This window comes from Rosa rugosa, chromosome 4 (assembly GCF_958449725.1).
Source record: "Rosa rugosa chromosome 4, drRosRugo1.1, whole genome shotgun sequence".
Classification (NCBI taxonomy): Eukaryota; Viridiplantae; Streptophyta; class Magnoliopsida; order Rosales; family Rosaceae; genus Rosa; species Rosa rugosa.
This window is the reverse complement of record NC_084823.1, coordinates 11,933,324-11,954,248: the sequence shown is the minus strand read 5'-3', so window position 1 is coordinate 11,954,248 and position 20,925 is coordinate 11,933,324. Positions and strand designations below refer to the sequence as shown.

Sequence of the window (20,925 nt, the reverse complement as noted above, 5' to 3'; positions counted from 1 at the left end):
ATGTGTCGTAAAGTTTTAAGAATTTTACTATTTTACATTCTGCCAAAGGGAAGAATCAAGCAGCTCTAGGATATAAGTTTGCGAGTGTACGCTTACAAGGATGAAAGGTTGTTGTACCTTATAGGGGGCGCCACAAACCTACTACACCGACACATTGTCTCGTGAAATTTACTCTTAAGGGCAGTGTACAGTGTTTACAAGCCTCAACCAAACTCTTTTTGAAGCAATCATTTGGTGGTGGCTTACAAATCTAAAAGATAAGTGTTGATTTTATATGATTTTCAGCTTAGAATGGCATCAATGTGATTATATTTATTTACTAATAAAATATTATATTCATGAAATTTTGTAGGAGACGACATCGAACGGCGAAAATAACAACTATCGACCTAAATTTCCAACAGATACTACAGAGACGCCAACTTTTTCTTCTGTGGACTTGCTGAAGGTCTTGGACATTTGGGAAAGGGTTTATCTACTCTAATATTCTAGCCGCTTCTTGCTATCACCAGCAGCTAGCACTTGGTGTAATCATAACCATGCTGCACGCATGTCTTGATACAGAAGCCATGATTTTGGGGAGTATCATTCTGTTCTCTGCTTTCTTAAACCGCCAACGATGTTGTTGACAGTAGACGGCTCTTTTTGAGTGGGGCAACCTGTGGATGTTGTCGGCTGGTCATCCCAAAACAATCAACTACCGGTTTCCAGACCCACTCAACACCAGTTCTTCTTGATGCTGGTGATAGAGCAGAGTTGGCGACGGTTCTATACATCGCTTCTTCCATACGTGAACGCTATGTCATCTTGAAAGAGAATCTGGACTACAAGGAAGACTAACTTTGTCAACCATGAAAGCAAAGCTAGCCTTGTTTATCAAACCTCTTGGCTAGTAGCTTACCGAGCTTTTAATTTTGATCTGCATAATCCTGATATTCATGTTCTAACTTTTATATATAAGAGAAGGATGTTTAATCGTTAAATCACTAGTTGTCTGTACTGGTAATCTGGTATAGATCTGCAGGCCAAGTTAAGACTTTCATTTTCATTGCATGACTTGACTAACTGCCTGAGATTACCCTTTCTGGTGTTTTTGCCCGATGCACTAGTGTCAAGTGTAAACATCTTCAAGCTCGAGGAAGATGAAAACTCATTTTCTACTTCTCCATCTCTTGCTTATATACCTGTGTTTAGGTTTTCATGTGGATTTTTAAGTTGTACAGGAAGAACAAATGGCATGTGTTACAATAAACATGGTCAAAACAAACAGTGAAAGCTAGGTTCTGTCCAAGTGAATATAGAGAAACCGCACACTCAAAGAACCGCCAAACCATTCACCAACATCCCCACCAAAAATATACCAGAATCTCCGGTAGAAGATTCTGTGAATGCCCGGAGCTGTGTCAGTGGGAGGCATTTAAAAGTATTCCTTTAAACTTAGATTCAATGCAAATGTAGAAAAAGATATTTTCTAGTGGCATCCAAAAGAGTAAGGAAGAAAAGGGGAGAAACACAATTGAATGAGCATTGCCTACTATTAATGTAACATTTGGTGCATCTCTTCACCAACTCCTGATAAATCATCAAAGGTATGGATAACAATAACATTGTGAACCCATCAATAATCACCATTCCAGTTGAACCATATGCGTGAGTTATAACCCTTTCAACAGGCTTCAAATCTATAAGACTCCAAAAGTTAATCTTCAAATTGCCTAACAGACTACGCAGCCTTAAAGACACTAAATTCCTTGTTTTACCTATATAAATAATCAAGAAAAGGTTATCTCCACCGGCCACTGAAAATCAGGCACCAGAACAGCCATTTTAGGTATGTAGCTGTCAATCCATCATTATGGGATACGATTACTTGGAACCTGGATGCTTCTCATCTGCGACATCGCTAGGAAGATCAAGCCCATGAGGAATTTTTCCAGGATAATTAGTTGCTGAGGTGGAATTTGACCCTATCAAACTGCAAATATAATGAGAAAAACATCAAGATCAAAATCAAAGTAAAAGAAAAGAAAAAAATGCATAAGGGTTTTCAGACAACAAGCTTACCCCCTATCAACAATTACCATGGAACGAAGCTCGCAATTGGCAAAGCTGCATAACAAAACGCCACTCTTATGCTTAATATTCATCCAAAATAAGAAAAAGACAAAATATGGCTGTGCTTGGTACAAACTACAAAGTCTAGAAAATCAAGTCATTTTGAATGTCATCTCTACTGATACAAATATAACATTTACGGTGCTGTGATATGTAATAGGCTAATAGCTTCCTAATGTGCATGCGTGCAACTATTTAGAAAAAAGTAATGACCAGGTAAGGGACACCACCAGATCCAAATATCACAATATGCAGCATTTCGCAAGAACAGAGCTTGAAATTGCAGTGGAGGGCTTCTCACTCAATTTCATAGTGTTTATAATTACAATAAAAGATTCAAACCTGATTCGACCAAAAAGATTCTTGCTGTTGAATAAAGCAAGAAAAAGGAGAACTTACTGCGTGGATATTTCATTCTTAATGGATGAATGGCAATCATTTCCAAAAGCACTCAAGGTGTGGTACAAGAATCCACTATGGGTAACAATTGCAATATCCTTTTCTTTACGTGTCCACAACCTGCACCAATTCAGAGTGGGAAAAGAGAATACCAAATTAAAAACTTTTGATATTTCCAATACAGGAGCGGATAAAGAATGACAAACCCAGATCCACTGCATTTCCACAAAATTAATTATAATTAAATCAACATCTAGTCATATGGCATAGTAGTTTATTGTGGATCAACATAATTCCATTATCTTTCCGTCCAATTTCAGAAACAAATCTCCGAAATGAAAATAAAGGAACATGTCTAGATACTAAGAATGTAGATGTTAAGATGCATGCAAAACTCAACCAAATGGTGTTTTATTCACAAGGGTCAACGACTAGCCTATAGAGCATACTAAGGAAATAAAAGAGATGGTACTTGGGTCAACACCTCTGAACTATGAACAGATGCAACAATCCCAGACACCTCATTAAACTGAAATTGTGTAGAGGTTCAAATCTTCAAGAAAGACCCACTATACAAAAATGTGATTGATAAATTAAATCCTGAGGTGTTAGAGGTAAGAAAACATCATGAAAAGTATACAGAATAACCTACAAACTCAACTTGTGAAGATACTTGGGTTATACAGCATGCAAACACCTTCAAAACCATGGATTGATGCGACATACCCACAACACGTGTTTCTATAAGCATTGAGCACAAGTATAAAGAGTTATACTGTAACACGTACATTATGAATACTGATATGCATGAATGGCCAAACAGTTTTTACAAAGCATGACACCAACAAATTCAGTTGAATGGATATCATTCTAGTATGCTAACTGCCATACCCTTCTACTCACTTTTCTTTTCCTAAAAGATACTGTTATTTATCCTGAACAACTGAAAAGAGGCGGTTACAAACCCTTAAAAGAAAAGAAAAAAAAGAACAGAGAAAAAAGGTATATGAGAAGAAATATGTTAATTAAAGGATAACCAGTTCAAAAACTTCAGTCCCCTAGCTGCAACTTCTTCATTCTTCTCTCTTATGTCAGGCGTCCACAAAATGTCATCATCATTCTCTATCTAAACAAAAGGTGAATCAAGAAAAGATTCCAATCAATCTAAGTTCATAGATAGGCTAGCAACCAAAACTAAGAGTGACAAGAGTATGACAGTCACAGATTTTTTTTTTTTTGTCAATTAAAAAATTACAATAAATTACTTGCCAGTGAGAAATCAATTGCGGGGAAAAGAGGCCTATACTCGCTAATGCTTCTTCTCTTATCACATGGATGAACACCCTGCAGCAGAAGAGGAAACACACATTAGTGCAACCTTCAATTAAAACCAACTGGTTGTGGGAAGGGCAGAAGGGGGTGGGGGGATTCCAAATAAATTCTTTGATCATTGATATGAAATTCAGATGAACAAGCATGAAATATGTTCAAAACAGATATCTTAGAAGAATCCTGTGACTTTATGAGGAGGAGAGCCTGTACAGAGCTTTGTATACAGTACAGGTTTTAGAGTGGTACTATCATAAATGTACTCAAAATCTAAATGCACAGGGAACAATTGCCTGACATGCCAAATGATTAATCTTAATCTTATTCCCCACAAAAGTTAACTAGGATTTTTCTCTACTTTCCCCTATTGTGCAATCATTACTGCCATATATATATTCCAGAAATGTGCTACATAGACCCTTTACTGTTCACTAAGCGTCCTTGATGAAAGAATTTGACAAAGGTAAGGGTATCTCGGTATGGCTGAAGGTCAAAAACAAACAAGAGGAACAATTTGGCAAAGGTAAATAAACCCCAGGGCATATACCCATCATCCATACAGGAGATCATATGACAAAGCTTAAACTTGCATTTGTTACCAATAGAAAGCATAACTACCATATGAGTCGCAAAAGCATATAGCTAATGCAGGTGAATGCTTACTTTGATGAAGCAAGATTCTACTTCACTTGAAAATAAAAGACTTGGTTGAAATCAAACAAAGCTACGATATGACTAATTAAATTAAATAATTGGACATTTTAAATACTGTCAATGAAGTCAAATAGGGCATGGTATAAGATAAAAAGCAAACTAGTACATTTGACTTTCACATGGTTAAAAGTTATATCATATGCAAGAAAAAGCTAAATAAATCAAGCAGGACTCTCTATCTCTCTCTCTCTCTCTATATATATATATATAGAATAGTATATATATATACATATATACAGTCTGTCTTAGAAATGGACGTCCGTTCCTTAACTAAGGAACGGATTTCCATATTTTGACCACTTTTCGATCACATCTTAACCGTTCAGTTTTTAGGTCCTACTGTATAGATCACTTCTGCAAATTTTCAGCTAAATTGATGATCGTTAAGGCATCCAAAACTGCAATTTTACCATTATAAACACAAACAGTTCAGGTTGGACAGATTTGGTTCGTTCATTGATTTAATCGAGTTCGATACCTTAACGATCATCAAATTGGCTGAAAATTTACAAAAGTGATCTATACATTAGGACCTAAAAACTGAACGGTTAAGATGTGAATATGTGATCGAAAAATGGTCAAAATATGGAAATTCGTTCTTTAGCTAAGGAACGGAGGTCCGTTCCTGAGCAAAATCCTATATATATATATATATATATATTGCTAACATTAAACTTTAACATGACATACCAAATGTTCCCGGCATAGTTCAACTGCTACAAATGGTGGGCAGTTTAGACTTGAAATTGCAGCATGGCTGCTGTTCCCTGCATTTTCAACCATTAGAGGAGGTACATCTATCCCATCTGTGTATGCTTCACCGCCAAAGACACCCACTGCTGTCTGCATGGTCCTACAATGCAACCATTGATGAAAAGAGGTTGTTTGTTTTTCAACTTCTAGCAACTGATACACTTCTAATTGTTTAATAATTACATAATATCCAAAAGAAAAAGATGATGCCTTGACAAATAGTAGCCAACTGTTTCAAAGAACATATCAACCTATCATTTCTTTTTCGTATCAACCCATCATTCATTCAGTTATTCAAGACAGTTAAAAAATTGAACATTAACTCAATTTCACGAACCTCAGAAACTCAAAGCTATTATCCCTTTTTAAAGATAATTATAAGCCAGACTAATGTGAGCAGCCTTCAAAGTTGGGCACATACATGGGAAAATTTAAATTTAAGATTAACATTACATTAGCTCGAGCCTGTGTGCAGTGAAGCAATTCTCTCATACCCATTCAGATTATTAGAAAAGTCCCACTGTAGATTGTAAGACCTCATACAATAATAGAATATGATGTTCGTAACTTATGCATGTATTTCCAGTTCATATTCTTAAACGATATCTATCACCTCTTTCTAAAACTTCACAAAAAAGTAATAACTCCAATAGCACATATTAAAAATACCTCAGGTTTAAGACTAAACATGGTGATCCTATGTCCTGACAAATTAACTCAACATGCTAACCTCCCAACAACAAAAACAGCCAAACCAAACCCAAAAAAAAAAAAAAAACACCAGTTCAGAATTGTAGATTCTTGTTTAATCCAAACAAAAACTAAATAAAAAACAGCTACAACTATTTTTTACTGATTAAAAACCTCTTACTGATCGATGAAAGAAAACAGCCCATGAATCAATAGAAAGGTAGTAATCCCTCATGACTCAAAGGTGTGCAGCATTTACAGAGCATGATAGAGAGGTTGAGAATCTCTCGAACAAAGGCAACAATATAAACAGTTTATCCATTCTGATTTAGAGAATTTGAGTTGTTAACTTGCAGCCAATTGTTAAGCCAAGAAATTATATCAGAAATGGTTCCCACTTACTCAATTTTATATTCTACAAATTACAAGGATTGGTTAATCTTATCTTCATAAACACGCTGAGAATAATCATTCTAAAAATTTTCAATCACATTGTACCTGAAACATTCATTTCTTTATTTCCTAGTGAAAAAAGGAAGCTAAGGAGGAAGTCAAAGACGACAAGGTGTACATTTCTATGGTTGTCTGACCCAACCAAGACTGTTCGCTACTAATTTAAAATAGTGCATGAAACAGTGCCTTGTTTCTAGAAATTTGTCATATATTTCTACTGAATATAATTTTTCCCAACCTGAAGTGTTTATGTGAGTCTGAGTATGAGAGAGTGACCAGACAATTCTTTTCTCATTTTTGATCCTAAATATAAACATTCTAAAAGCTCCAAATGGAAAATAAAGGGAAAAAATTCATGAATAAACACACAAGTTGACAACTGTAAATGACAATATAAGGTCAACTGGTTCATTATACATGAATAAATGGATCCAAAACAGCGCATGATCATAATTAGAAAATTTAGAAAATATAAAATCTGAAAATAGGGAATACCTTAGCAAAGGAGATGTGATCACTAAATCAATTTTTTTTGCAAGTCCACATGCTCGAACATGCTTGTGCAGATTATCAACCTGTTATGAGACCAAAAGATCATTCTGCAGAATTTGTTGATTTGTTTTGGAAAAAGAACACATAGAACCAGACACAAACTTTAAGGAGAAAGAATCAAATAAAGTTATCCTGCTTGGCAGTACCTTGATTATTTTGCTACTTAGTACCCTGTTTTGGCTATACTTGAAGCTTATTTTCCTTGTTTAAGACCGTCTGTTATAGTGGACTATTTGCATTAGTTTTTATCATATCAATACACAATATCTGTTCCCAATCAATTGTACATTACAGTCTAATTTCAAATAACAACAGAAACTGGAAAAGGGCCTTGATCCTCACTTATGCTATTGTTTGGATTTTGATGATATGGGTCCCTAAGTCCAATTTCAATTACAAAATAATATAACTTACAGCAAGTTCAAAAAGAATAAAGTATGGATTGTACAATGCGATTAAATTAGTACAACTGACATTTACCAAAGGAACCCCAAATTTCGCAATAAATCAAACATAATATCACACTGTTATGTACTGGACATTTTCACTAGTTATTGAGTACCTGTTGCCAGCCAAGAGGGGTAAGATGTGCATCAAAAAGATCAAAAGACATGTAAGCCGAATGGTCCTTTTCTCCTTCCACATTGTGAATCCCTTGTGCATGCCTCACCTGTGAACGTAATCGCTTAGTCCAATAACTACTGAAATGCATTTCTTTTCCCAGAAAAGATAAAATGAGGAACTAAGAACCAGGGTTTGACACAAACCAGGTGAATAGTTTTCGAACGGTGCAAAGGGTAGAGAGTTGTGGCACCTGCGGCATCCATATCTGCATCAACCACCGCAAACAATGAGGAAGAAGTAAAACAAAAAGAAACCCAAAACAAAAGAGCATGAGCATATGCTAAAGGTATATACAGTACAACGAAACCCAACGCCACAATCTGGGCCCAAGGTTCATGTACACTAAAAGAGGATCTTATGCTTTTATATCCCAAAAGGTCCTCACATTTTGTCCCAGAACAACATGGGGGCACAACATCAGCATAAAGGTATATACTTTTCTTTACATCTAAAAAAAGATCTCACATTTTGACTATTGAAGATCTTAACAAGCAATAAAACGATCACCCATATTCTCAACTAAACAAATCTCCACAAATACCCAAAAGGAAATCATAAAGCTTTAGACTTTATTTGATGATGATATCAAGTAATTCAAGAGCAAAACCCACAAAGCATGTATTGATCTGAGAACAACAATTCCCTATGCCAGATAGACACTAATTACAAAAGAGGAAGATTGAGAAAGCGTCAATGGAGATGAGGAAGAGTACCTGGTGGAGAAGAGAAGCAGAGGAGGATTGAATGTTTAGATTTTGGCAACTTTGAAAACTGAGTGGGGACAGAGAGGGGAATATGTGAGATGTGGGGGGTATATATAGAGGAAATGGAAACGGTCATGGTGGCTGTGTGAAGCCCAAGGAGACCTGAAATTACGTGAAGGCTTTTTGGGTCTAATAATATCTCTATGTATCTTTGAGTATGTGAGTATGACTATGCCGCATATGTTAACAGGTTCAATGATATTTTGGATTGGAGGAGTTTTTGGACCAGATAGAGAGAGACGTATGCCAATTGGCATTGTTTTTTTGGTCGGTAAAATCTTCCTCTTGCGCAGCTCCTGCTGATACTCTCACACAGACTATACCCTCTTTATTTCTCCAAAAAAAAAGACTATACCCTCTTTCCTCCTTCCATACTCAACTACATCATGTCTACATCGTCCAATGAAATCATTTTTCTTTTCTTCTTTTTATTTTATTTTAAATAAGTGTCACCATAAGAGTTTTTTTTTTTTTAAGGAGAGTGTCACGATAAGCCTCGTTTGGTTCACGAAAAGGAAAGTAATTCATTTGTCTTTCCTATGGGAAAATAAATTTCCTAAGAACTTTCAATTCCGATGTTTGGTAACGTAAGGAAAGTTAAGGTTCCTGGAAAGGTACAAATTTGTGTCCGGAGGGCAATTAATAATATTTTGCCTACAAGGGAGTAGTTAGTAAGTAAGGGCTACATTGGGCCTTTAAACTGTTTATTATGCAATGAGGCAGTTGAATCAAATACTCATGTGCCCTGTAAATGCCCTATTGCAACGGAGACTCCTGCAGCCCCATCCATCAATCTACAGGTTAACTCTCTTCCCTCTTGTACATTTAAGGAGTGGATGCTTGATCCAGTTATACATTTGAGCAATGAAAATTTGGAATTTGGGCTCTTTGGAAAATTAGAAACAGCAAGCTATGGACTGCCACTTCTCAAACCGCATATGTTGGTATGTTGAGCTTTTTAACATGGCATGGTGAATATCTGCAAGTACATAAGGCAAAACTGCAAACTGCAGCAGCTAAACCTCGAAAGTATTGGACTCCACCTAAACTAAATAAGCTCAAAATCAATGTTGATGGAGCTTTCTTATCGTCGCAAAATATTGGGGGTATGGGAGGAGTTATCAGAAGAGAAGATGACTTTTTTGTTGGTGGTTTTTCAAAGCCCCAGTTCATTTTTCTCTTCTCCAAAACAAGTTGAGTTACTTGCAATAAGGGGTGGCATTGATGTCCTTTAGCAGCTCAAGCTATCTTTACTCCAAAAAAAAAGTTGTAGTGTGGTATAATCCACCCGATTTGGGAATCATGGTTTTGGAGAATTTTTTTTTTTCCTTTAAAACATATATATGAATTTTAATTTCAACCAGGTTGAGGTTGAGCCATCAATTATAGTTGGTTCATAGTTTTAGCTAAAACTAGACTTTTTAGTTTGGGAAAAATTCACCAACGGTGTCTGGACACTTAGGGGACTTTCAGAATGATACCTGAACTTACAAAGTTATCAATGTGATACCTGGACTCATTTTTTTCGTATCAATGTGATACCTACGACCAATTTCCATCACGGAGCCGTTAAATTTTGTCACGGAAATTGGTCGTAGGTATGACGTTGATACGAAAAAATGAGTCCAGGTATCACATTGATAACTTTGTAAGTTCAGGTATCATTCTGAAAGTCCCCTAAGTGTCCAGACACCGTTGGTGAATTTTTTTCCAATTTTGCACGTGCGATGCACGTGAGTCACTTAATGAAGACAAAATGACCAATTTACCCTCAAATTCTTTCTTTTCTTTTCTTTTGTTCTTTATTCTTCTTTCTTTCTTTCTTTCTTCTTCTTCTTTTCTGGTTTCTTCTTCCCCTGATTTGAATCATTAAGATTCAAATCATCTTGCTCGTCCGATTCCCACTGTCGATCGCCGATCAAACACCGCCGCTGCATCTCAATCCACCTTCATGCACCACAGATGTTTTTGGTTTCCCTAACTTCAAATCCTATAGCAAATTGAAATTGTGCATTGAGGCTTCACCGCTCACTCCGAGTTCATCCCCGCCGCCGCCGCCAATGACTTGACCACCACCACTCTCGTTCTCTCCTCCGACCCCCTTTTATACACCATTGATCAGAAACTCAGACCCCGCCAGCCCTCCACTCTCAAATCACAGCTCCAATCCCACCCCTCCAATCGACGGCCTTGCTAGGCCGGTCGTATCCAAGCCGGTCCTGCATGTCGTAGAATTGAATGGCGGTGTGGGCGACAAGCCGGATGCTGCAGTCCCTGGGGCCTTTGGTGGTGCAAACCCTGTTGTGGCGGACCTCCCGGCCGGTGGCCCTTAGAATGTGGCCTTGAGCCTCCACGATTTCTCTAGCGGTGGAGGAAGAAGCAGTCCTTATCCCCAAACCCAATCGAGAAGCAGCGAAGGACGACGTTGTTGTGCGGTGGTGGAGGTTGTTGTGGCTCTCCCCCATTTTTCTTCCTGCATATTCAATGGTGGGTTCTCCGAAAGCGGTGGTGTTGGCAAGGAGAGAAAGAGAGAATAAAGAAACCAAAAAAGAAGAAGAAGAAGAATAAAGAAAGAAAAGAAATGGGAAAAAAAAGAAGGGAAAAATTCACCAACGGTGTATGGACACTTAGGGGACTTTCAAAATGATACCTGAACTTACAAAGTTATCAATGTGATACCTGGACTCATTTTTTCGTATCAATGTGATACCTACGACCAATTTCCGTGACAAAATTTAACGGCTCCGTGACGAAATTGGTCGTAGGTATGTCGTTGATACGAAAAAATGAGTCCAGGTATCACATTGATAACTTTGTAAGTTCAGGTATCATTCTGAAAGTCCCCTAAGTGTCCAGACACCATTGGTGAATTTTTCCCTTTTAGTTTTCTCTTTTACTTTGAGACTAAATAAAATAATTCTGCCGACTAAAAGTCTATGTAATGGGTTTAAAGATTAGAACCTTAGGCATAACATCAATGATTATGATAATATTATGGAATATGAAGTATTAATACATCCAACGCATCGTAAAATTTTCGATGAATAGAAACCCTTAAGATCAGCTGGAAAAAAAAAAATAGACAGGGGAAGGAGAAATACATTCTGAACTCAGAACAGAGGAATAGATTCGGAGAAGCCTAGATTTGCTGCTACACGACCTCAAACGAGAACACAATAATCTGCTCAGTCTACTCTGATCATCCCATCTGCGTCCCAATTCTCAATTCCTAATACCATCCTATATCCATCTCTATCTGTCCCTTTGTTCTCTGAGGACTCGGGTAACTCCACGAGCTCTTCTACTACTTAATTTAGTCTTAACATTTACAAATAGCATTTGATATTGACCTGGTGTCAATTTTTCTTGTGTGTAAATGGAGATAGAAAACGAGAAGGGAATGGCAGAGTGTGGCAAAAATATTGTTGAAGATGTGGTGAAGCAAATCCTATCAACTCTGCCTCCCAAGACTCTGATCCGATTCAAGTGCGTCTCTAAAAGGTGGTATGCTCTGATCACCGACCCCAGGTTCGTAGCTAAGCACCTCTCCAATTCCATGCACAACAATCTCTCGACAACTAGCGTCCTTTTGAAGCGTTCAGTCTGCAAGGACACAAGGGACGCTGAACAGCCTGAAATGGTTTTCTCATTTCTTAAATTTCGCAACGATATTGATAATGGTGGTGACCATGCACATGAGGAGCATAGCTATTTTTCTGGGGTGGAGGACGTCGAGATTCCTCTGCAGACCAGCTCCGAATCGCTGCACATTGTAGGCCATTGTGATGGGATCATATGTCTAGTTGATCTAACAGGTGATATGGTGTTTTTGTGGAATCCAGCAATTCAGGAATCCAAGCTTCTGCCTCCCAATCCATACCTGCAAGGATATGCGTTCTACTATTATGCTGTGGCATTTGGCTATGATCCTAAATCTAATGGCTACAAAGTTGTTAAAATTGGTTGTCCTTATCCTGTTGGTAGAGAAAGGGATGATAATGGATATTACATCTATGATCCCTACAAAGCGGTATTATACACCCACATGGGTACTGATTCTGATTCTTGGAGAGAGATCAAGACTTGTTCTTTAGAAACACAAACTACTATCCTTTGGCCCGAAACTTTCCAGATGTACTTCAAGAATGTGTGTTATTGGACGGGACAGGAGCAAAATAAGGAATTGCATGCATATGAAGTAGACTATCCGGAGGATCAATTCATTGGGAAGGTGATCATATTCTTTGATCCAGTGGATGAGGTATTTCATGATATGTTGTTCCCGGATTGCTTTTATGATGGGAATGAGTTTTTTTTTGGTATGCGCCTTCTAGTGTGGAATGAATCCATTTCTCTTTTTGGATTGCAAAATACTTTTTCAAAATTAGGTGTATCTTTTGGAATATGGGTGATGGATGAACTTGGTGGTCCTAAGGGTGCTTGGACTAAACACATAGCATTCGAGCTTACCGAAAAGCCATTAGCATTTTTGAACAGCGATGAGATTCTTTTGGCGGACACAGAGGACACAAATGGAGATGTAATTTTTTATAATCTGAGTACCAAAAAGCTCAACCACCTGCCCATTCAAAGTGTACGAGATGATGACTATAAAGCTGTTGTCTATGTGAATAGTATAGTTTCGGTCTTGGGAGGCAACAGGCTTGGGAGGAGAGAAGATTCTAGCAATGTACACTTTCTTACTCCGTTTCTTATCTCTTAATTAATGCTTACTAATCTTTGTATCAATAAGGACGCTGAAATTCTAATTTTGGTTCAAGGAAGTAGTACTGTGCAAATTATAGTTGCTTCATGCTATTTTGCAGGCTGAAATTTCTCACTCCAAGTACACTTCTTCTCCATTGAGTCACTCGATTTTGGAAAGGACTCACTCATATTCAGTCTGGGCAATTCCACCAGATGAAGTGTCTATCAGAGTCAAGAAGGTGATGGAGGGCCTCCGGGCCGAGTTTGGTGGCCCGGAGATCGAGCCCCACATTCCCGTTGTGGGGTCCATTCGTATGGCACATGAGGATGTGCTCAACGAGTTTAAGAATTATCTGCAGTCTCGTGTAATTTCAGGGTACAAAGCTAAAGTTAGTCGGGTGGTTTTTAGGAGTTCTTATTACCAGTGTGTTTCCCTCCTTGTTGATTCATCATTTTCATGCAAGAACTATGAGGTATTTAATTTTCCCACTTCTTTCTATCAGTTTGAACTTTTTTTTCCGGTGGTATGTATCATTTTAATCTTTTATTTTGTCTTGATTTAGTGGATATGTATTTTCTGGTTATTATAATGACTTGTATCAATTTTTTATTGCCCTCAGATAACGCAAAGAGCTCTAAACTGCAACCAAATATTTGGTTTCTGCAATCGTAAGTCCTTTTCATTGTAGATGTTCTTTTCACAATTCGTTTAATTGCACATGTGCTGCACCTGGTTATGGTTGTAATTTGGCTTTTGTCATGCAAATCAGAATCTTAGAACTTCAACAAGTTGAGAATCTTCTTCAGTTGATCTCGGTCTCTTTGAATTGAAAAAGATACATTACTGATTCATCTTGAAGCATCTAATTAGGTGCTCTTACATACAAAGTACATACCCTAAATTAATTGTAGTTTATTGAGGTTATATATATGTATGATATGAAGTATATGAATCAACCAATTAGATCTCCTTGGTAAAATAAGATATCATAGATGCCAATTCTTGTTATGGGTTTGCTGAGCATATAGACTATAGAGAGTGAAGATAATTAGATTGCCAACGTTGATCTTTGTCTGCCGAATTGAAGCATAATCTACTGATCATCGGACTATAAATGTTATTCTTCTCCTCTTATTACTAATAAAAGAATGGACTATTGAATAGAATGCCATTGTCTGTTCTCTGCAGGAGTTAGACCACATTTGAGCCTCCTTTATGGGTATCTGACCGAAGAAGAGAAGAAAAAAGCTGAAGAAAAAGTCAATATTCTGGATGAAAGCATTACTAGCATGAGCTTCCCCATAACTCGACTTGCACTGTACAAAATTGACTACAAGGATACAACTCTCAAATCTTGGGAAAAGATTGCTGAATACCCCCTCCTATTCGATTGGTACGTGCATTTAGTACACGGCTATTATTATATATAGCTTCTGTTGTAATATAATACTCTTAATAGTTAGGGTCTCTCATTTGATCAAGAATAAGATATTTGTCTTTAGATTCAATGTTTTCCTTGTTCTTTTCTTGGAGTCCATTAAATCTTATACTATTTTTCTTTGAATCCAGATGGGTCAGTGCCAAGGTATGAAACTATGTCACTAGCTCAAGGGTTTAGTCAATAGCAGGGACTTGGATGACACATTCAGTCCTATTGTAAGACCTACCACAGTAAGGTTGGTTCTGGCTCTTGCAGCTACAAATGTTTGGAAACTAAAAGGCATCTGGATGTGAGAGTGCTTTTCTTCATGGAGAGTTAAAATGAGGTTTCATGAGACCAATATAAGGGATTTGTTGATGAGATTAATCCTCAATATTGTCCAACTGCCAGACTTGCTGAATTCTTAAAATTTGAAATTTCTTTGGCTCTGGTCACCCCATTTATCATGCATTCAGATTACTATCTTGTACCTTGGCTAGGTTCATTTAAATCTTTTATGTATGGATCCGATCAATACTTTTTGGACCCTTTTGATATACTGTACATTGGATTTCTAATCTGGAAAAGTGGATGTTCTGTTCTCTTTTTTCCTAAAAGAATCTCAGAGAAGTTTGGTAGGCCTGCTAACACAGTCCTCCTGATTTGTTAGAATGCCTCAGATTGTATCCCAATTCAGTTTCCTAGTTTGTAACTCTTCTCTTTCCTTCATTCTTGATAAATATACTGGATTCTAGCATTGCAATAAGTTATAATAGGATCGAGCTCCTCTGCATTGAGAAGCCTGCAGTTTTGGCGAAGTTCATTAAATCCTGATCTCTAGGATCATCCAATGGTTATGCGAAAGCCACATCAGCTAACATTAGATTGTTAGTTGTCTTCCTTCATAAAACAACGTTAGGCTGTCGTTAGTCCGTTAACTCCCCCCATAAAATTCAAGAATCCATTGTTTTTTCCCCCTGAAAGACGAACTGGGTTCGGAATCCTTGATGAAGAACAAATGCTAAAACTCTCTGTCCTCTAGTCCTTTCTTTATCTCTTCCCCAATTTCTATCACGAAAAGAATTTCAAATTTTACTTGCAAGATGATCTTGCTTTTATCCCTAAAACTATATCAAGCATCGTTAAGACTTAAGAGGGCTCTTGAGATTCAAATCTGCCTGATGTTTTCTTTGTCCAGAAAGATAAGTTTTGAAGAATTAAGACTTCGATATGTTAAAAGAAGAAGAAGAGAGGAAAAAACAAAAAACTCAACCGGGGTAAATTCCTTTCATATAATATAATGATGATTGCGAATTTGATTGCAATATATCTTGGAAAATGGCTGGAAAGCAAGGCCTCTAGGTTCCCTTTCTCTTACTAGTTTATCATTACCTGAGAGAAGTTTATGGACAGTTTCATTTTGTATCTTCATCTCCCCTCTCTGCCCAGAAAGTGGTTGATTGAGAGAATGTTCAGTTTGTTTTTTTTTTTTCCTGGAGTTAACGACGGTTAAGAAAGAAATACGAACCCTAGATATTGGCAGACGTGGCTCTTTCCAAAGACATTAGATTACTTGGAGGAAGGAGATTTTATTAACTTCACCAAAACTGCAGTCTTCTCACTGCAGACGAGCTCGATCCGTTATAATAACCATACTTTTAACTCAATCTTCTCATTGAAATGTAGGACGATGCCATAGATACAATAACATATTTAAAATTCTCTGTTTTAATTTTGATCAATAATATAGTATTCTTATGCCGAGGGGCTTACACTTTATTTATAACTCCACCACTCAATTTATGAAGGTTATAGTTTTCGCGTTCTCACAATTTGTTTTTCTGTTGCAACTCTTCTTGTCCGTTGCTTTGTTATCGAAACAGAATACGATTTCATGCAAAAGAAGTAGAATTTTTTTTGGTCCACGACCACCAGGTGAGAGATTCACCTTTCTGCAAAGAATAATGACAACCTTCCAATTACTGCCAAATCGTTTTCCAATAGCTTGCTCGAGCTGGGTGTAGGTGTAAGTTTTGTCAGCTGCTGGTACGATTTTTTCATCGGCAAATGCTTGGTAGACAGCCTGCAATTCCTGCCACAACTTGTGAGCGCGTGAGAAGTACTCAGTCTGAGTAGTAGTGTCTTGGCTACATTGGCCATGCTTATCATACTCGTGTTGCCAAAATTTCATTGGCCATGCTTATCAGTTGGATAGTTATCCAGTAACGTCGGCCAGCTTTGCTTTAGTTGTTCTTGCAATGTCTTTTGTTTAATCATCTACAGAAAAGTTTAATTGTTACACAAGTGAAAATGTACAAGTGATATGGAAAGATCTATTTTTATGACACACAATTAAAATAAATATACCTCATCTATCTGAAATGGTGTTCCAGCCTCATCACAATCAATTCCATCTCCCACATTAGTCCAGTTGGAGGCGCACATGCCGTGGAGGGTGAACCTCAACGGCACACGATCTGCTTCCATTACACACCTGTACTGTCACGCCCCGAATTTTGAATAATAAATTCAAATCCGAAACATGAATTAAACCACTTAATCAAATAAACGTTCTGAATTTTTTTTTCTCAAGCAACCTCAGCACATGATACACAAACTCCAAATCTCGAGACCTCGAGTTCATTATTACAATTCACTCTCACAAGCAATATTGTAAAGCTCTAAATGAGCATAACACACCTCACAAAGTAATTTAGATTGCCACAATTGCAGCCACTCTACGCAGCTTGATCTCCATCCTGATTCTCTTGACCTGTAGTAGTACCCGCTACACAATTTGAATAGTGTACCGGGATTGCAACAACACCAAACCCGGTAAGCTTTTGACAGCTCGTATGAGTAAACAAGAAAGAACTGTTGATTTATTAAAATACATTTCCTTTAACTCAAGTATAGAAATGTAGAAAAAACACAATCACATCGACCACCACAAAACCACGTCACTTTCTCACTCTCATATATATATATATATATAGACACTTATGAGTTACTCTCAATTTCCCTCATAAGATCACTCAACATTTGGCAGACAGACTAGAGCTCTAACTGATCGTAACCACCGGCCCGGCGCGAGAGCGTGGTTCACGATTTAATACTATTAGTAACCACCGACTCGGTACAAGAGCGTGATTCACTAATAGATGCCATGGTCACCACTGTGACCTATTGATCTCCACAGATCAATACATCTCCACAGATCAACAATTTATTGTTTCTCAACAATTAAACTCAACACCACATATATTTTAACAACAATAAAATATTTATATAGGCATTCGCACTGGAATTATTAATATCAGCTAAAAGTATCAAAAATTAAATATAAATATTTAGAACTTTGGTTCGTGAATGAACCATGTGCGGTTTACTCACCTCTAATCCCGCTGCGTCTTCTTACAACTCGAATAAGAATCACAATCCGTCCGCCAAATCAAACCGTCAAACACCTAATCATAAGTGACTTGAATTTAGCCAACAACTTATAAAATAAAATAAAATAAATGACGATCTGACGGTCAGATCGAATTTATACGACGATCCAACGGTCAGATCGAATTTATGCGATGATCCAACGGTCAGATCGACTTTATACAATGATTCAACGGTCGGATCCTCACGGATCGCCCTTTGGATTATCCTCCCGAAATTATCACAAAGATCCAACGGTTGGATCTTCCTGAATCGCCTTTATTAACATCTCCTCAGATTTATATGAAAATCCGACGGTTGGATTCTCACGAATCGCCTTCCAAAACACTAATTCACAATTATACAAAGATCCAACGGTCAGATCTTCGCCCGTGACAACACAAAGTCATCGGGACAATCATACGATCAACATATCAAAACTACAAGTCCATCGGACGGTCCGATCTTCACAGATCATGAATCGAACGATCGAAATCGATCGAAACGTAAAAATTCATAACTTAATCATACGATATCCAAAAATTGCGTATAATATACCAGAATGATCGTATTGAAATATGGAATCTAAAAATGTACAGAACCCATATTATTGACCCCCGGAGGTGGCCGGAAAGGGCCGCCGACCACCGCCAATGGTGTCGGGGCCGGGCTGCCCTTCTTCATCTCATCAAGCTTAACAACTTTTCTAACTATCATGTAAGCTGTAAATGACCGGAAGGGGTCGAAATTACCTAGAACAGTCGAGGTGGCCGGAATTTTTCCAGAATCCGGCAGGTGCTCTGATCAACGTAAAAACCTCCACCACTCGCTTCGATCCTTTCTGGAGACTTCTTCAGAAACTCAAGGCGAGTTCACGGGTTCAAGAATCAATCAAAACAAAGCTCTACAGATCGAGATATCCTGATCGAAAGTTTCGGTGGCCGGAAAAATTCCAGAATCCGGCGAGCTTGAGTTTCAACGTAAAAACTTCAACCTCAGGCCTCGATCCCTTCTGGAAAGTTGTTCAGCTCCTCACTCTGAGTTCACCAGTCCAAGAAACACTCAAAATGACGTCCTGTAGCTCGAGATATTTGGATCCTTTGCTCCGTTTCGATCCGATCGGGGTTGAGCTCCAGCCGCCTCCAGAGACAGCGCCGCCGTGCATGGGTGCTTCTGGGAGTTTCAGATGGTTGAAGCGAACCTGTGGATGGAGTTTAAGAAGGTTTCGTGATCGGTAGCTCGAGCTACCATGCTTGGAACCAAATCGGGGTTAAACGAAACTGGGCTCTTCGCCGCCGCTTCCGGCCGTGCCGCGACCCAAGATTGCCACAGACAGCTGCGCAAGGCCGAGACGAAGCCAATGGAAGTTGTCCGTGGTCGATTGGTGGCCGGTGGAGGAAGGGAAAGAACGGAGAGCGTTTGCTCTGTTTTTGTGTTTTCGGTCGAGAGAGAGAGAGAGAGAGAGCCTTTGCTCTGTTTTTGTTTCTGGTGTCGGTCGATCGAGGGTGTCGGCCGATGATTAAACAATCTCAAGCAGCCCTACTAATTAAACATAATCATGAAAGGTAAAGCAGTGCAATCATGAAAAGTAAAGCAATGCCATAATTATGTTTTTGCTTTGATTAAAGAAAACAACCGGGTATTACATTTACGGCTCATTAGGTTTATAGTAACAAACTGCTTTGGGCCATCGCATCACGAGTTGATAATATTCAAAGGGTTTACCTAGTGAATCAGTTCCATGCTGGAGAGAAAACAGTACTACTAAAACAAGAAGAAGGAGAACGGAATTTCCTTTGAAGACTGACATGGTTAATTTGCAAAGCTGCTGGATTGATTAGAGGAATGATTAAGGTCCTCGATCATGATATATCTGTATTTATAGCCAATGCACCACGTACGAATCTAAAAAGGCTTGATTCATCCATCAATAATGTTGACCAGATTGAATGCTCAATCCAGAAATGGTTTGATGAGGCTTTTTCTTTCATGCTTTTTCAGCCTTAAGCTTGACACACAATGACTCACTTGGCATGGCTACCCCTAATATACCATAGAGAACTCTTCTTGTTTTTTGAACAATTAATGATCTGCTTCCTACACCATTATGAGTTTGTCAAACAGAAAAAAGATAGATACACACTCATGCACAGTTGGTTTGGCATACACTTTCAATTGAGTCATATACACACTCATGCGCAGTTGGTTTGGCATACACTTTCAGTTGAGTCATATAATTTGCTTAATTGCTGAGTCGACTTGCACACCTGATGAGATTCTTTTTGGTCGAATTTACAAAATCTCACTTCAGACGTCAAGTATTAAAAAAAGCTCAATGATGAACAACAATTCCCTCATCTTTCTTGTGGTCTCATTAACTCTGATGATTAATTATCTCAAGAGTCAAGGCAACTCCATATCCCTTCCCATGCATGCCATCTCTCATATCTTCTGGTTGTCTCCCTTAATTTCACTAGCTAATCATGCTATCTAGCTCCTTCATTTTGTTATGGAACTTTCACGACCTAATATATATGACATTGCAACGTACAATCGAACCTCTGTTCAGGATTAAGGACACTAATAAAGGCTGAATAAATTAAATCACGAGGATGATCGATATATACATATATAGCCAAAAATAGGTATTGATCTTATATCTTATATATATTTGCCTGAAACAGGGTGAGTTAATCACAACCAGTTTGCATTGGTTAATGATCGACAACCATGAACCATCATCGATCATTGGTACAGACTATATATACGGTTAACTAGTAGTATCTTGTATGACCTGATTATTATTCATACACTTTGCACTCTGAGGTATACATAGAGATAGTGTTTTAAATTTATCTGAGAAAATTAGGATATCAATCTAAATAGCTCCAACCCAAATGAACAATTAATCACCCTTCTAGCTAGTAAGAGTTGAATTGCAAGCTTTTAAAATTAGGGTTCCACTTTTTCCTCAG

At 37.9% G+C, this 20,925-nt stretch overlaps 2 protein-coding genes across 2 annotated transcripts; one reads left to right on the top strand and one right to left on the bottom strand.

Moving 5' to 3' along the window:
* Positions 1 to 1,503: 1,503 nt before the first annotated feature.
* On the bottom strand, positions 1,504 to 8,552 carry LOC133743772 (phosphoglycerate mutase-like protein 1). The gene is made up of 10 exons (XM_062171804.1): positions 8,343 to 8,552; positions 7,773 to 7,834; positions 7,568 to 7,675; positions 6,949 to 7,028; positions 5,248 to 5,410; positions 3,780 to 3,858; positions 3,552 to 3,636; positions 2,515 to 2,634; positions 2,065 to 2,109; positions 1,504 to 1,975 (listed from the first exon to the last, which is right to left on the bottom strand). The coding sequence occupies exons 1-10, from the start codon at positions 8,467 to 8,469 to the stop codon at positions 1,867 to 1,869; spliced, it is 978 nt and encodes a 325-aa protein (XP_062027788.1). The 5' UTR covers positions 8,470 to 8,552; the 3' UTR covers positions 1,504 to 1,866.
* Positions 8,553 to 11,470: 2,918 nt separating this feature from the next.
* LOC133706794 (F-box/kelch-repeat protein At3g06240-like) lies at positions 11,471 to 15,043 on the top strand. The gene is made up of 5 exons (XM_062132338.1): positions 11,471 to 13,083; positions 13,220 to 13,573; positions 13,721 to 13,769; positions 14,290 to 14,494; positions 14,671 to 15,043. Coding segments are annotated over exons 1-5 (1,923 nt in total). The 5' UTR covers positions 11,471 to 11,769; the 3' UTR covers positions 14,672 to 15,043.
* The last annotated feature ends 5,882 nt before the right edge of the window (positions 15,044 to 20,925 follow it).

Bases quoted from the DNA above. Each gene is read 5' to 3' on its own strand.
- LOC133743772 (XM_062171804.1), bottom strand. From the start codon at position 8,469: ATGACCGTTTCCATTTCCTCTATATATACCCCCCACATCTCACATATT. The intron at 7,029-7,567 runs GTACTCAATAAC...GTCTCATAACAG, and splicing joins CCCCTCTTGGCTGGCAACAG to GTTGATAATCTGCACAAGCA. The intron at 3,859-5,247 runs GTATGTCATGTT...CTTCTGCTGCAG, and splicing joins AACTATGCCGGGAACATTTG to GGTGTTCATCCATGTGATAA.
- LOC133706794 (XM_062132338.1), top strand. From the start codon at position 11,770: ATGGAGATAGAAAACGAGAAGGGAATGGCAGAGTGTGGCAAAAATATT. The intron at 13,574-13,720 runs GTATTTAATTTT...TATTGCCCTCAG, and splicing joins TTTCATGCAAGAACTATGAG to ATAACGCAAAGAGCTCTAAA. The intron at 13,770-14,289 runs GTAAGTCCTTTT...TGTTCTCTGCAG, and splicing joins AATATTTGGTTTCTGCAATC to GAGTTAGACCACATTTGAGC.